This window comes from Hemibagrus wyckioides, linkage group LG15 (assembly GCF_019097595.1).
Source record: "Hemibagrus wyckioides isolate EC202008001 linkage group LG15, SWU_Hwy_1.0, whole genome shotgun sequence".
NCBI classification, from domain to species: Eukaryota; Metazoa; Chordata; class Actinopteri; order Siluriformes; family Bagridae; genus Hemibagrus; species Hemibagrus wyckioides.
Window position 1 is genome coordinate 4,361,857 of NC_080724.1, and position 17,636 is coordinate 4,379,492.

General features: G+C 37.8%; 1 protein-coding gene across 2 annotated transcripts in view; it reads left to right on the forward strand.

Annotated features, from left to right (window-relative positions):
- Positions 1-390: 390 nt before the first annotated feature.
- Positions 391-17,636, forward strand: part of cntn3a.2 (contactin 3a, tandem duplicate 2) — a 75,435-nt gene continuing 58,189 nt past the window's right edge. The window contains exons 1-2 of one of the 2 annotated variants that reach the window (XM_058410954.1): positions 391-876; positions 15,256-15,379. In XM_058410954.1, the coding sequence (XP_058266937.1) occupies positions 15,325-15,379 (55 nt within the window). In that variant the 5' untranslated portion in view covers positions 391-876; positions 15,256-15,324. The remainder of the gene's footprint in view (positions 877-15,255; positions 15,380-17,636) is intronic. The other variant, XM_058410955.1, reaches the window with a different exon arrangement.

Consider the following 17,636-nt stretch of genomic DNA (forward strand, 5'->3'; position numbering starts at 1 on the left):
TGACTGAATTTCAGTGCCACCCCATGCTGCCTATAAACACAGGGGTTTGTCTAGCGGGATGTGGTAGCTTAGTGGTTAGGGTGTTGGACTATTGATCAGAAGGTCATCCCAGGTTCACCATGCTGCCACTGCTGGGTACTTGAGCAAAGCCCTAAACCCTCAATTTGCTCAAAATAAGATAAATTTCTGTCAAAAGCATGCCCCTTTTCCTACTGTAACATTGCACTGGGTATACGTGTGTGTGTGTGTGTGTGTGGACCGTTCCCGATACCGTTGCTACTGTAAATGAATGAATGAATGACCCTCAACGATATTATCGAATGAACTCGGTTGTCAAGCTGTTCCGGTCAGACGGTGGCGCTCGCGCTCACTCTGTGCGTCCGTGTATATCGTTCCTCCGGAGCAGCTCGCGAGTCTTTTGCGCTGTTTTTCTCGCCTCGCGCACATTTTCTCCTCTCGAGGCTGAATGAATGTACACGCGGAATGTAAATACAGATCGGGACAGGGGCGACGTCTCTCTGTCTGTCTCTGTTTATTTCTTTCTGTGGCTAAGTATTTGGCTGAGGGATTCTGAAGCCATCGTTTTGGAGCCCTGGAAACATAAAGGGAGGTGAGCCGAGTGAAAAGAGGGAGAACGGGGGCAAATAGGCTGTTTCCTCTCCCCCCCCCTCCTCTCTCTCTGCTCCCTAAGTTACCTGTCCGTGGCTGCAGAGGTGAAGACGTGTCGCTTTTCTCTTTCATTTGCGAAGCTTAATAGCTTTTTAAAAGGGGAAATGCATTGGGCTCATGATCAGTGATACAATGTACGTCTCACTCGCCATCACTCGCACAGACTGAAGAGGGACATTTCCAAGAAGGACGGCGCAGAAGGGTGAAGTAGGCTACGTTCCCCTTCATCAATTTTACGCTTGTACGTTTTGGCAAAATGTTTCGATTTCAACATAGAGGGACGTTCGTAAACATCTCTCTCACCCTTGTCTTTTTAGTGGCAAAATATATATATCATGCATACATAAATATCTCGATTGATGTTTCCTTAGAAGTGCACGCGTCACGATCGCGTTGTGTTGCTAATTATTCTGTATGGAATCTTAGTAGCGCATTCGGCGTTGCTCGCGCGCCACGTTCGAACTGTGTGTGTGTGTGTGTGTGTGTGTTGATCATTCCCGTCGTCGCTGGTTGACGTCCATGCTGATCCTCCAGAAATGCTTCCTTGTAATGTCCTTCTGCATTTTTAATGCTCAGGCATGGTTTTCTGCTTATGCATGAATTATTCAGGCACGAGGAGGCAATAGGTGGGAAAAAAAAAAAAAAATCAGCAAATGCATTTCACATCTGGAACATGGTCTTGTATCTAAACTCATGTAAGACTACAGAATGCACTTGCTTTATATGAGATTGCTATATCAGTATATATTTATATACTTTTTGATGTCCCTCTAATAGTGCGTGTCGGTATAAAACGTTCCCAGATGTGTAATATGTCAGATATGCTGTCCATTTATCACACTGAACATCCACTTATATGTCCTGGTGCTTAACTGCAGTAACGCGAGCTCGAGAAGTGTTGCTGAACAGTTTATTTATGGATAAAAATGACACCAGAACGTTTCAGGGTGGGTGAATGTTCCAGGTCTAGAGCAAGTCTTATTCATCACATTAGACTAAAATATTCACAGAAATGAAGTATCTTTTAATAGAGTTATTAGCTGACGGCTGGTGTTGAATCTGAATAAATTTTCAATCTGAGCTCCTTGTTTCTGTGTTAATGAGAGTCTCTTACCCTGGGCGTCAGTATGATTAATGAAAGGAGCGTGTATAATTTTAGTTACAGTATAGTATATAAGAAGTCAGTGTGACACTAATGTTTGGTGCAGGTGAATTTGTGACAAGTGTAAAATGCAGATAATGTTTCTTCTTCCTAGCTCAAAAAAAAACAAAAAAAAACGAAAGCTTTTTGTGATTCGAGCGTGTTCAAATGCCGACACAGAAACTCTCTGAGTTTGTACGACTAGTTAAGGTCTCATGTATTGCTGTGCTGTGACATGCTGAGGTGATAAAGGTTCATTTCAATTACGGAAGCTCTTCGCAGACAGAAATATATGTGGTTGAATGACCACAGGACAAGAGAGTTCAGTAAATCAGTATGTTTGCATCATACATTCTTTAAATGCATTAGTGAATATAAAACATTTTATTGTATCATTTATCGTTATATTTATTTGTATTATTTATTTGGTTACATATGTTATTATAATCATTTATGTCACAGCATCTAACATTAAGAAGACGGTAGTTATAACTGCTCATTCGTTGTATTTTCTAGAAAACTAAACGTTGACCTGTTTAAATATTTCTTTAAAACTGTATCTGTCACTTTATTCAGCCTTCGAGATCACACTCTACTGATTTCTCAGTTAAAATATGTAGATGCACACAGAGGTAACAGTGATCAAAAAACCTTCTTCATTGCAAACAGAAGCATCTGCCTGAAAAATGGATCCAGATGGGATTAAAATGATCAGCCCTCTGCAGAATCGGTTAAAGAACAGGTGGTAATTTGGTCCGTAACATTGTCAAGGGAGGATGGTGAAAAACAGTGACATGGCTGCTTTGGACAGAATAAAAATCTCTGAGTAACTCCCACAAATAGTGGAAATACCCCAGGTCCCAGTGTAAATCTAATCCTGTATGAATAGGGCTATACATTTCCAACCTAGCTCATGACACTGAATCATTCATAGTTTGACAGATGAATTCATGACTAGTGTTTGTAGCACTGCTTTGTACCATTATTCATTCCCTCCTTCTTGGTAAGTCCTGGCCTTTCCTGTCTATCCCACAGCTTGTCACAGCGTGTCCAAGAACCATCTAGATTCACAGAAAGAGGCAATTTGGCAGAAGACCAACCACAGGCCTTCTCTTTTAACCCATCAACAAACAAGCAAGATTATTTTGTTAACTTGTCAGTGACTGTTTGAGGTCACGGCAAGAAAATGACTATAGGTTACTAATTCAAAACGCTTATTGTTATCAAAGTTTGTTTTTACTTTAGAAACTTTAGAATCTCACAGACATGCAGAGAGCCAGTGAACATCAGGTACTCCGTGAGTTGTGGAGCGGCCATTCAGGACTGAACCTTCCCGTCTATCTTTTATTTGGTTCTTGTGGTTTGGTGACAGTTGTAACAAGTTTCCATCCAAGTAAGTCCTTTGGAAAATGTTTTAAGGGTTTGAAAAGTCTGTCGAGGCAGAGCAATTTTCAGAAATAGAAACAAAGATAAAATTTAAAAAAAAAAAAGTAACTTTCACATATTAATTATTTCCTGATTCATAAAAGATGATGGGAAACTAAAGTGGGAATCTTTTGACAGGAAAAACACTGCAGGTGTGTCATGTCGCATCATTTATCATGTGCATCTGCTCCAACAATCCAATAAAATGCCAGTGGGAAAAACACAAGACACCAGCGTTGTAGTGAAATTCGTACGTGTGCGCTTGTGTTGTCTCCATTTCCCCTAACAGCTGTTCACTTTAATAACTCGTTCCTTGCTTTCCCTCTTATTATTAATATTGAACGTATGTGAGTAGGAAGATTTCTCAATATTGTATTAGTCTTAATAGATTGAACAGCCCCTGTTTAACTCGTGATGGAGTACGCAAGTTAGGAGAAATACACACATTACAAATACCTTCTGAGTGAAATTTGTCAACAGTGTTTCCCCCGTGGAGATTTGCCGAGAAACTTTTCAGTATTACCCTAAGAAATAAATGAAACAGAACAAGTTACCCTTTGTTTGTTATGTGATCAGTATCAGCTAGTATACTGATCACCAGTCCAGTGCTGTGTCTGTGGGCGAGCGCATCAGTGTCCCAAATTTGTCTGGATTGTTCATTTACTTCCAAAAATATGCATTACATTTATTCCCCTAATATCCTTATTAAGAGTCACTACATTTCAGTTCAGACTCAGTTTGACTTGGTCACCTTTATTTTTTCATCTCGTGATAAAGCATTTCTTCCTCCATAACAATGCACAGCCAGTCGCTGCATGACTGAGCACTCGAATATTCTTTAAGCAACTCAGTTTTTCATTTTAATGATTTAATAAAGGGAAATGAGACAGACCAGAACCATTGCTTACATGTGAAAATAACACTTAAGGGAAGAAAAAAAGTTTTTAGGTTTTAATTAACGCTTTTTTTTTTCTCTTCTCACCTTTATAAGGTGTGTACTGCTCTGTTAATAATACATATCAGATGTTCACGATGGTTTTATGGTGTAAATGATAACAGAACTTTCGGATACACAAGGCTTACAACTGTAGCAGTGTACGTGCTTCAGAATTTCTGTGAATGATGGCAGGGGCGAGAGAGAGAGAGAGAGAGAGAGAGAGAGAGAGAGAGAGAGAAAGAGAGACATGTCAATTACTTGCATTCAATTCCATCCTTTCAACAACATCAGCTAACAGACCCAAGCAGTCAAGAAAACATTCAGATTGCGCAAGGCATTAAGACTATTTATTGTTGCCTTAAAAAAAAAAACAAGCTCAGAAATAGCAATGTGCACTTAATTTCTGATTACTGCTGTAATCACATCAGCCATTTTCCCTCTTAGAATCCGATTAAACTTTGTGTTACTAATGGCTAGCGCTAATAAACTCAGCTTACAGAGCTCTTACAGGTCTTTAGTTGTGCTGTTGTGCCGGATTAATTCATGTTTGCATAGACTTCACTGAACACTCCCAAATCCTCCAATGTTTCGACATGGTTTTGCAGACAGTATTGATTTGGTTGTGTTTTGAATATAGCTATTAGATCAAATGAAATACCAAAACTTGAGTAATTCATGGCCTTTGGAGATTTGGAGTCCCGATCAATAAACACAGCATCATACCGGTCCATTAGGTCACGGACTAAGAGTATAAGCAGTCTGTAAAACCTGTTGAGGATGCTATAATATTAAAAACATGCTAATAAGAAATGCTCATTTATTAATTCTCAGTCACAGCAGTAGGTGGATTTTGTTGTTTCGAGACAGCCAGTGACTCAGCCATGGGAAGTTTATTCCATCAGCTCAGCTCCAGAACAGAGATGCATGTCTTCCTTGTACCCTGAGAGGTAGTGCTATAGAGGATCAGAGAGAGTGGGTGTGAAAATGCTTTAAGGTAGGTGACTCCTGGTCCGTTTTTGGCAAGAATCTGTTTTAAAATCTGATGCAGGTAACTACAAGATGCCAGAGATGAGAGTGTACCGGTGAAGCAGTATGTGATTCCTTGGGAAGGTTGAAAACAAGTCGTGCGGCTGCATTCTGGATCAGTTGCAGAGGTCAGATGGCAGAACAGCCAGGAGCGAGTAGTCCAGTTTCAAGACACAACAAATACTTGACAACACTGTTTGGGTGATAAGGAACATGTTTTGAGTTTTAATACTAAATGTGTTTAAATAAATAAAGACATAATTCTAGAATATTTGCTGTAGCCCTATTTGTAACCCTGCATTATATTAAGCCTCATGTGTCATTAAAAGTAGCTGTTAGTGCCATGCTATTAGTGATGCTGACATACATTTCAAGCTTAAATTGGCATGAACCAAAGTTTTCTTGTGGCTCCTGAAGCAAGGGCACGTCTCCTGTGCTGTCACAATGAAGCCATTTTCTTTGAGGACCTTTTAGGAAAAGTGTTTCTTGTCCCATGCGTGTGTTTGACACACCTGCTTGTGCAATAGCTGTTCATCATCAACACATTCTAGAGGCCAGATGATATTGTTGCTTTGCTCTACTTAATTTGAAGGTTCCCTTGAGTAAGCCTAATTGTTTTGTGTTCAAGCATTTGGACGCAGACCATATACACTGAAAAAATAAATCCAAATCCTGCATAAATGTTGGAATTGTTAGTTTCCGTGTTGCCGTATCCTGACTGAAACCTGCTGGGTAGATGGATTCAAATCATACCTTGTTCTGAAACCTCCTTTTCATTGTTGCCCATCTCCGGCATTCCGAGCAACACTGCTCTTAGGAGTTCATCTGATCAGGAGCGCCGCAGACGCCATCTTCTCCACACGGAGCCTAAACTAACGTGACTCTATTAGATCCGGCTGTCATCTGTATTTATATAAAATGTGTAGGCGATGTGCGAGGAAGAGCAGAAGTTTGATTACTGTGAATCCCTTGCCTTTGTGTGTTTTCCTCGGCACTACGTGTTTCTCATGGCATGCTCCAGTATCTCCATAGAAGCAGCACTCTGGTGTGAGAAAGAGTGAGGGAGGGCTTGCTAGGCTGTTAATAACGACTTTGTGTCATAGCAGAGATGAAACTCTCGCTCATCACAACCTGAGATTTATTTCGATAGCCCCACTACAGCTATTACTCACAGTCACTGAGCGGTCATCAGAAAATAGCTCTATTGCTACGGGCCTCTCCTACAGAGGAGGTCAGGTTTGTGTAGTGCTGTCATAAATTTATATCCGTAGCAATTGAAGTTGCATGTTGATATGATATGAAATCACTCTGTTGGTGCGTTGAACAGACATAATAGATATTTATTGCTCATTTTGGCCTAGTTTCACATGTCGTCGAGCCAGTGAAGGAAACAAAAGAATACATATCTCTCCTCACCAAATTGCTCTTGTCAATTGAGTAAATGAGAAAATCAGTGTCTTGCACACAGCCTCTGCCAGAGCAGGACACCCAGCAGCCTGATCAATCTTGTGATTTATAAAGAATATGATGTGTTACATCAGTAATGTTGTGCAACACAATTATGAACTAATCTATACCGTTTTTTTTCTGGGTAAAAGGGAGGTAGAGTTGTGATCCTGGCCTCTGCCTGCTCCGGGCTTTCATTTTCATACCAGGGGTTGCTTGATTTACAAATGGGGTCTGGAGAGAAACTCACAATCACCTCTTTAGTTTCATTCATTTATTTTTCACTTTAATATTAGAAGTGTTGAAGATGGGTTTGGTGTCCTAATAATTTGACTGGGAGTCACGTTCATACAAGCGTCAATTAAATGAATAGAGTATGTTTTGTCTTAGTCTTTGTCACTATAGTTCAGCAATAAAAATCGAACTTACCTAAACAAACGGGCGATGTGTCTCAAATCACACAGGCATACTTATGTACTATTCTAAACCGGTAGTGAAAACTAACACTAAGCAGTGTTATGCTGTTATGGTTAATGTTCGAAAAACCCAAATTTCTGCGTTTACTAGATTAGAAAAATACCTTTAAATGTAAGGTCAGCATCTTTTTTTATTTGAGACGCAGTAATCACGACGACAACAGAGAGCGTGTTTAACATTATTTTGGTTCTGGCATGACATTTAGCATTAAATCTTCCAGATGTACTTGTCACCGAGTGTGTGAACGATGCCGCTCGTGCTGCTACCTGCTTCTTCATGCGCACACAAAATCATGTATTAAGTATACACATTCTCGGCTGCTTCGTGTCAGACTATTTCGTACCTCCCTGGTTTTTCCAACTTCCCACTAGACAGGATTATTTATTTGGTTTACTGACATGATAAAATTTTCAAATGTCACAGCAGTCCGCAAGACCACGGAAAATTCAGAAATGTCCATTCTGCGTCAAAACATTTTGGGAACATTCTTATTTAAGTCAAATATTATTTGCACCAGACAAAACTGCAATTAGTATGGTCAGTGTTATAGATTTAACCAAGTGCCACGTCTGTATTTTAACTGAACTAAAGCCAATACTGCTATAACCTCATGTAAATGTAGAGAAACGAGACTTCACACTTTGCAGACTTAGTTCACTCTAACTAATGTACTGACTAAACATTTTATGTAGTTCAGATGGTCGTTATTCATGCATATCAATCAGATATATCATAGTTAAGATGAACTCTTCATTAGTTGATGATTAGGATATGCCTTAACTCATTATTAGTTCAAATTTCAGTAAGTAATTCATTAGCACATTAGGTATGAGTGCGTGATTTTTCACGTACTGTTATTGTTGCAGAAAAAAAAGTAGTAGTAGTAGTTTTACACTTTTCATGCTTCCATGAATGGAATAACCTTGTAAATGAAATGAATAATGATCGTAATATTAGTGTGCATGTAAACACATCCATCAACATGAGTAAATATAACTATATTATATTATATTATATTATATTATATTATATTATATTATATTATATTATATTATATTATATTATATTATATTATATTATATTATATTATATTATATTATATTGTTATAATGAATTGAATTTATCTAATCATTTTAAAATGTAAATAAAAGTAATACAACCAAGCAGACAATTAAAACCGATGAATTATCATGTTTGTTAAATTCACCAATTCAAATCGCTTACATTTAAAAGTCAATTAGAAATTTAATTTTTCTGCCAAATTGCATCATACCATCTGTTTTTTTTCCTCCCCTCTTCATATTAGGCTTTCTTTCTTTCTTTCTTTCTTTCTTTCTTTCTTTCTTTCTTTCTTTCTTTCTTTCTTTCTTTCTTTCTTCAGTGAATAGTTTTCCCCCCTAAAACTGACATTTCCATAGCAAGTGACAAAATTAAAAATAAGTGTTAAACTTGCCTTATGTAATGGCGCTTTACATATTTTTAAATTCCGTCACGCTTTTTTCTGTGCCTGAAAGCTCAGATGGTGTTGTGGTAGTCATGTTAAAGACTGTTTAGCATGCATATATAAAGTCGTTTAGAATTTGGCCCAGCTGTGAGCTGTGATTATTAGTACAGGAAAGCAGATGAATAGTCCACGTTAACCTCTAAGGCATGTAAAATGGAGTTAAATACTTTACTGCGGGCGAATATGCGAAAACAAACCCGAACGGTAAGGTTTATGAGAAGACGATGCCAATTTGGAAAAGCACTCACGGCGACTCCAAAAGACAGATAAAACCACTCCCATTTTCTTATACGCCATATTAAATATCGTAATCTATAACAATGACACAATTGTACAGCCTGCAGTCGCAGAGCAAAGTGTGTGGTAATGATAGTCATTAAAATGAAGTGTGGCGCAGTGTGGATTGAGCAGAACGCAGTTTATTCAATTCACAGAATTCAGGGTTGCTATCAGTAAGTAACCTTACTTCATTTCTTTCTGTAGCCAACTCCTCACTCTGATCATTGAAGTCAGTATGTCTCAGTACATCATCTTCCTGTGACATTAGAGCTAATGGCTCTGACGATTTTCCCTTTCTACCCTCAAATTTCCTGGATGGCATTTAGAACACCTGAAAACTGTCAAAATACCATATAACTAGCTCACAGTTTCATGAGAGGACTGACACGATTGCATTGCATATGACAACTGATTATCTGTAGTATCATACAGTTGAGGCCGAAGGTCTACATACACCTAGGCTAAAAAAAAAATAAAAATTCAAGCTCAGTTTTCATGTTAAAGTGCAGTTCCTGCGTTTACTGCGTCAATTAGGCCGTCTTACGGTGGCCGAGGAGTGCAAAACAGATCCGAAACCAATTGAACAAATCCAAAAACACAATGACAATTTAGACAAAACGGAAAAGGTAGGTATAGTTTGCAAAATGGAATTCTTCCCTCTGATTGAACGAGACCTCTGTCACTCAGGATATACAGGAAGTCCAGCAGGCTGCAGCAGTAGAAAGTGTGTATATGAACGCAGCTCTGCTCTTATAGCGCTCCTTACATCCTTTAATCGGGAATAGTTCGGTCTTCCAAACATACCTTCGTTCTTTAGGTGTGTTTTACGACACACTAATCTTACACTATCAGTATATCCAAAATCACAGCACATGAACGGCCTTCCTCAGAGTAGCGTTTTCTTATATTCTTATAATTTTCTTATAAATGTACATGTTTGTTATTTTCTTTAAAAGATTTCACTATTGAAAAAAAATGGTTTAAAGTGAACGCAGAGCAGAGATAAAGTTAGATCCACAATTTCCTGCTTCTTGTATATATTGAGTGACAGATGTCTCGTCCAATCAGAGGTAACTATTCCATACGCAAACCTTACCTACGTTTTCTGGTTTGTCTGAATTGTCCATGTGTTTTCTGATTTGTTATTTTGTTCTGCGCTTCTCGGTCACCATACTGTCTAAACTGTTTCCATAAGAAATCATTTCAAAATATTTTTAATTTCAAAATAATAGCAATGAGCAGCTTTTAATTTCATGTAGTAGATTTTCCATGGACTAAAGCTTTAATTGCCTAGCGCTTGGGTTAGCCTTCCAAAAGCTTTCCACAGTACTTTGCTGGAATTTTTGCTCCCACATCCTGACAGAACTGGTGTAACTCAGTCGGGTGTGTGGCCCTCCTTGCTCAGACACACGTTTTTAGAACAGTCCACAGATTTTAGTATTCCGGTCAGGGCTTTGTGATGGCCACTCCAAGGATTTTGTTACAACTTTGGAGGTATGCTTAGCATAATTGTCTTGCTGGAAATCCCAGCTGCTACCAGGTTTTAACTTCTTTCTCATGATGCCAACTATTTTCTGAAATGCAACAGTTCCTTTTCCAACGAAATACCCCCACAACATGACGCTGCCACCCCTACGCTTCACAGATGGGATGGGGTTCTTGGCCGAGTTGCTTGGAAAAAGGCCCTTAAAGGTGCACTTCCAATTTAGTCCTAATTATAACCAATCAGTAGTCATTACATCCATTTCTGGAAACTTTAAAGAGGCAGGCAGGTAAACTATTGACCAGCGGCAATTCTGATTAATGAATCTGCCTCTAATCAACAGTTTTAAAATGACCTCTCGTGAATAAAGTAGACGTTTTAATTGATTTGCCGAAATATATGTATTTATTGTAACATTGTGAAAAAACTGAGATCGATTATCTTTAGCCAAGCCTAGCCTATTTAAACTTCTGGCATGAACTGTAATTGGCATTTATGTTTAAAATAATGTAATAATCATTTTTGTTGCTTTTTTCTTATGTAAAGTAAATTTAATATAATTTTAAGTTATTACACCGATCAGGCATAGCATTATGACCACTGAGAGGTGACGTGAATAAGACTGATGATCTCCTCATCGTGGCACCTGTTAGTGGGTGGGATATATTAGGCAGCAAGTCAACATTTTGTCCTGTGTTAGAAGCAGGAAAAATGGACAAGTGTAAGGATTTGAGCGAGTTTGACGAAGGGACGAATTGTGATGGCTAGATGGCTAGATCAGAGCATCTCCTAAACTGCAGCTCTTGTGCAGGTCAGGGCTGTATTTGCAGCAGAAGGGGGGCCAGCACAATATTAGGCAGGTGGTCATAATGTTATGCCTGGTCAGTGTGTAATATATGTAGTGTTCCATTATCATGTAGTATTCAGATCTTGAAGTTTTTTCTTTCTGTCTTGTTCCTGTCAAAGACTAAACAGATTGCCTCCACCAAATTATTGTCATGTCCTTTTTCATTTGGCCCGAAATCAGAATGAAACAAGTATAAGTGGTGTGTTTGGCTTCGCAACAACGCCATGTTGCTCATTTCAGCATCCACTCTTACAAATGGTGCCGTCAATACTAAAGCAAGTGTTCCACAAAATAGTTTGTGTGTGTGTGTGTGTTCTGAAGCAATGTTTTGCTTATTTTGCACATACGTTCATTTTTGTAGTTGTGTATGGCAATCTCACGTGATGGAAAAAGCATACAAAGACAGTTGATTAATGCAGAAGGAAGCTTGATTTGCTTTCGAAAGTTAATATATATCCGGGATACACAGGTAATGTGTTTCATCATTTTTCATACTTTCATTGTTTTAATGCAGATTATCCAGCTAGAAAAGACGGATGTAGGTGATGAAATTTGACGAAACTTCTACAGTGCTGCTTGTTATGACTTTTTTTACTTAATGTAAGTTTATGCGACAAACATGTAGAAAATATTATGACTTGCCTTGCCTTCAGGTAATTTACAGTCAACTCCGAGATTATTGACTCCTACAATAAAAATGAGCAAAAATGAATAACAGACACAGTGAGGGATATTTTGGGCTTAAATAAAGTTTATGTTTCTTAATAGGTAGTGCCTGGGTTTCTCTTGAGCGCACCGGTTTCAGAAGCAGTGAGGTTCCTGTCGAGGTTCCTAAGATCAGTCATTTTGTCTTGCTTTGTTTTGTTTTTTGTTTGTTTTTTTCTGATATTGCACAAACCAATTCTTCAGGGATGTCTGCAGCTCATGATGGTTTCAGTGTGGGATTATAAAATATTGATTTTATATGGTTTTAATTCTTCTAGTTGTTGAATGAAAATTTTTCATTCTTGAGTATAATATTGATGTATTTTAATTATTTATTTGTATCCTGCTCCTTGGGAAGTAATCACAGTTGTGCAGTCTAACATAGATAGATAGATAGATAGATAGATAGATAGATAGATAGATAGATAGATAGATAGAACCAATAAATAATAATAATAATAATAATAATAATAATAATAATAATAATAATAATAATAATAATAATAAAAGCATGATTTTCCACTGCATGTGAGTAGAGTCTCTTTCACATATATATATATATATATATATATATATATATATAATTTATTTATTTATTTTATTTATTATTTTATTTTTTTAAAGTAAATATAATAAAGAAAAAATAAAATATTAAGGCCGCTTGCCATTCATAGCATGCTTCCATGCTGCTTATTATGTGAGAAAACTAGCAGAATCCCTTTCTTCTTCACTAGATAATTTATTAGCTGATCAAGTATCTGCATTGCCATGTGTCTCAGAGGGCACTCAGGAGAGAATAAACACTCTGCCGCATGCATGGTTCCTCCAGCACGGGTTTAGAAGCACTGTAAATAATAATAAAAAAAAATAAAATAATAATAATACGGAATGTTTTTTGTGTGTGTGACTAATACTGGCATTGTTGAAATGCTGAACTTGACAAATAAGTGATGGTGAAATATATCATTCATGGATTTGCATAAATTTACACATCAAAATTGTGCACACACAGCACATTGCTCCTAAATTAAAGTAGTGGTTCTCAATTCTCGTCTTGGAGTAGCATCGCGTCGCACATTGTGCAAGTTTTCCCTTTCCTGTCTCTCCCAGTCCAACTTCAGTTAAGGTTTGATCATTAACTGATTGGTCGTACCTGGTGAGGTAGGAGCAAAGAACACGTTAATATATATAATGGGAAACGCAGAGCTAAATTACTGCTAGTGAGGTATTTTAAGAAAAAAAAACTGAGCTCCTTAATCTGTTATTTGTCCTGTTAAATGTTTATATATTTTATATTTGGCGCTCACTGTTGTAATATGCCTACAAGATGTTATTTAGCAGCAGCTTTAAGTAAATTGATCTGTGCTTAGTCCTTTAATAACTGAATCTGTAAATTGGATTCCCTGTCTTCTGTTCACTTTGCAGGCATTAATATGACGAGTCACACAGCCTTTCCACAGCTCGTAGCTGTGAGCTCAGCTTAAGGACTGCTTAGTGAGAAGAAACATGACATGGAGTGTTCATGAAGTGTGTTCAGAGGAGGCAAATCCTTTTTTTTTTTTTAACATGCTTACCCTGACTCAGGGCATCATGAAACTTGAATAACTAAGGAAGACCTTCTAGAGAGTTACGCAACAGAATAATTTGACAATTTACCTTCAAACAGCGTTTCACTAAGCCCTGCACTGTCTGGGGATTATGTAGGTTTGAGTTGAGTGTGTGTGAATGTGTGTACGTGTATGCATTTACAAGATTTGTCGGGCTAAGAACTGGATCACCTGAGATATAGAGGAAAAGGAGAATATAAAATCCCACAACAGCTGACTTGAGATGGCCTTAACATTCCAAGTAACCTACCTCCCTCTCTCTCTCTCTCTCTCTCTCTCTCTCTCTCTCTCTCTCAACACCATCCTATATTTTCAAGTACATTCTGATTTTCTTCAGTCTCAGTGAACTATTACCCTCTTAATGAGCACAGTCCCTAATGCATATTATAGACTATGGGAAGCTGATCAAAGCTCTGGCAAATGTTCTTCCCAATTGATAATCTGGTAATCTGGGGCTGCATTGTAGGTTATTGGGTAGTTAACTTGTTTAAGCCATGGCCTAGAAGTGTATTATGTGGATGAGAAAACTCATTTAAAATCTGTGTTATGGTTCAGAGTGCTTGTTTGTGTGAGATGGACCTCAGTCGGACACTCCAGAACGTCCACACTGAGATCACCAAACACCCAGATAATTCTCCTGTAAGCAAAAAGTAAGCATGTTCTGCTCTGAAGAATCTGTATAAAGCTTTGTCGGAAAGGTCTGCTTTACAGAGCCAATCAAGTAGAATTTTTCATTGAAAAGAAAAAAGAAAAAGGATAGTGACTGTCCTCTTTAAAATTCATTCATAGCTGCATTCTGCGTGTTTATTGTGCTACAACTTGGCTTTTAAACAGTTGAATGGCTTAGTCAGTAGACTGAAATGCTAGCGATGCTAACAATAAGAACTGAGCTGAAGTCTCAAAAACTCGTCGCAAAGGGCAGAAGGACAGCGAGTTTACTCGGAACATTTCTCAGGAATAAACATGAGATGAATTTCACGTGATAATAGTCTTATAACTAAACCATTTCAAGCGTGTTTGAAAGTGATGTCATGACAATCCTCGTTAATGTTAACATTAGGCGGTGGTGACTCAAGTGGTTAGGGCTCTGGGTTGTTGCCTGGGGGTTCAAGCCCCAGCTCTGCCAATTGCCACTGTTGGGCCCTGGAGCTCTCTGCTCCAGGGGCGCTGTATCATGGCTGACCCTGCACTTGGACCCCAACCTCCAAGGCTGGGATATGTGAAGAAAGAATTTCACTGTGCTGTAATGTATATGTGACAAATAAAGGCTATTTCTTTCTAGTTGTGAATGAGGGTGTATCTTATTGAACTTTTTCACCTACTTAACCAGCAGAAACCTCATCTTGACAAATACTGGCAAATCTTGACTAATGCAGCTTTAAGGATTTTGTGGGATAAACAGTTCTGCTCTGTTTTTCAGTCTCTTCTTCTTCTGGTTGCTGCCTTGCCTCACAAGATAATATCTTGCATGCTAATCTTAGTATACAAGTAATATCTGGAGGTTGAAATATTTACCATCATGCGTTTATCAATGAGTTTATTTTTAATATTATAAGTGAGTGATATTATACTATTGGTTACTATTAGTATACTATTGTTATTATACTATTATTGGTATTATGTGTTTATTTTACACATATTATGGCATATATGGTATCTATCATAGCATATTTCATCCGTAATATTTTTTTTTAACCTTGCTTTTGTAGGTCAGGCATTTCTCAGGTCAAACAAACCTACTGGATGCTGGAAATATCACACGCCTCCGGAAGCTGAAGATGAAGTTATTATGGAAACCGATTTTGCTGCTATCAGTCATGGAGTGTCTTACAGGTACATGATCTGTTCCCTTTTACTATTGGGAAATTTGTGCTCTGTCTATGTCAACTTGGCAATAAAAGGTAAACTGTAACAGTAGAAAGTTATGGGCAAGGGGGAAATTGGGGCTTATATAGGTGGAAAGACTCTGTAGGCTTTGCTCTGTGACGCAGAGGATTGATCTGGAAGTCCTATCGGCATCGACTTCTTCACAATAAAACTGTTAGGTGTGTCAGAATGTTTTCTGCTGGCTCGATTTAAGTTGATCCTGGGAATTTCTCTCTTTAATGGCATTCACGAATGCAATGCAAGAATGTTCTACATAAGTCAGAGTAAAAGAAATCCTGAAAACATTTAGCAGGAGATTATTAGATTATTCTAATGCTCTAACAGGGATATAAACATAATTCACTTAAATGTACAGTGGTATATCTCTGTGTTACATATTTACTCATTAAATGCTAGATTAAATTTGCACTTTAACAGAAGAGTTTATTAAAAAAAACCACTGCTTGACATGTTTTGCCCTAAACCTCAGCAGCAGTTTAGTTACATTCTTGCTCCTGTTTTTGTTTTCTTACAAACTGGCCTAACAACACTTATCTTTTTCAGTCTAATAGCTAAAGATACCATTTTAGCTGCTCAAATGAGTATGCGTTTGCTCTGCACTTCTACACTAATGATGTTGCCTGTGCACATACACACACATTAGACAGTATTCAGTTCTTATAATAGTCTAATCATTTTAATGGAACTGGAAAAATGTGGTAGAAAACTTGCTCTCAGGCTCCCGCTCTGCAATTTAACATTAAAATGGGACACTATTGTAACAAGATTGAGAAGTTTTGTTTTTTGAGGCTAAAGGAAGCAATTACCCAGTTGTTTTGTAAATGGTTGTATAGCAGGAGGATACAGCTATTGCTGTAAAGCCTACAAATGAATGCACATGGAGCTTTTGTGTGTTGTCTAAATACTTGCTTATATATATATATATATATATATATATATATATATATATATATATATATATATATATATACAAACCGATCAAGAATAATATTATGAACACCTGCCTAATATTGTGTTGGTCCCCCTTTTGCTGCCAAAACAACCCTGACCCTTCGAGGCATGAACTCTACTAGATCGTGTTCTGTGAGATGATGTTAACCAAGATGTTTTAAGAAGATGCTTTAAGTTCTGTAAGTTGCGATGTAAGGCCTTCATTGATCAGACTTGCTTGTCACAGATGCTCGACTGAATTGAGATCTGGGGAATTTGGAGACCAAGTCAACACCTCAAACTCGTTGTTGTTCTCATCAAACCATTCCTGAAGCATTTTTGTTTTGTGGCACGGCGCATTATCCTGCTGAAAGAGACCACAGCCATCAGGGAATACCGTTTCCATGAAAGGGTGTGCATGGTCTGGAACAAGGCTTAGGTAGGTGGTATGTGCCAAAGTAACATCCACATGGATGGCAGGACCCAAGGTTTCCCAGCAGAACATTACCCAAAGCATGACGGCTTGCCTTCTTCCCATAGTGCATCCTAGTGCCATGTGTTCCCCAGGTAAGCAACACACACGCACCCGGCCATCCATGTGATGTAAAAGAAGACGTGATTCATCATATCGGGAACACCCCACAAGAGCTGCAGTTTTGTAGATGCTCTGATCCAGTCATTTAGCCATCACAATTTAGCCCTTGTCAAACTTGCTTAAATCCCCTTGTCCATTTTTCCTGCTTCTAACACATCAACTTTGAGGACAAAATGTTCACTTGCTGCCTAATACTGTATATCCCACCCACTAACAGTACCATGTTGAGGAGATCATCAGTGTTATTGCTCATAATGTTATGGCTGATCGGTGAATATATATATATATATATATATATATATATATATATATATATATATATATATATATATATATATATATATATATATATATATATATATATATATATATATATATATATATATATATATATATATTCATATTCATATAATATTTATATAATCATTTTGTTAATTCAGTTGTTTCACATGAATGCAGATACATGGTCTGATAATGCGTTATTGAAGAACTCTATAGACAGGATGTCAAAGTTAAAAAGTATATTCTTGGGTAGAACTATTTTCTTGCAAACTTTTTGTTTGCTTGTGCATAGGCCTTGATGGTGCTCGTAATGGGCGTAACATTAAGTCTGTAGCCAGTTATGGCTGCCGTTGGCCAAAAAATCAATGATACGAGTGTGTTATGACCATCATAAGT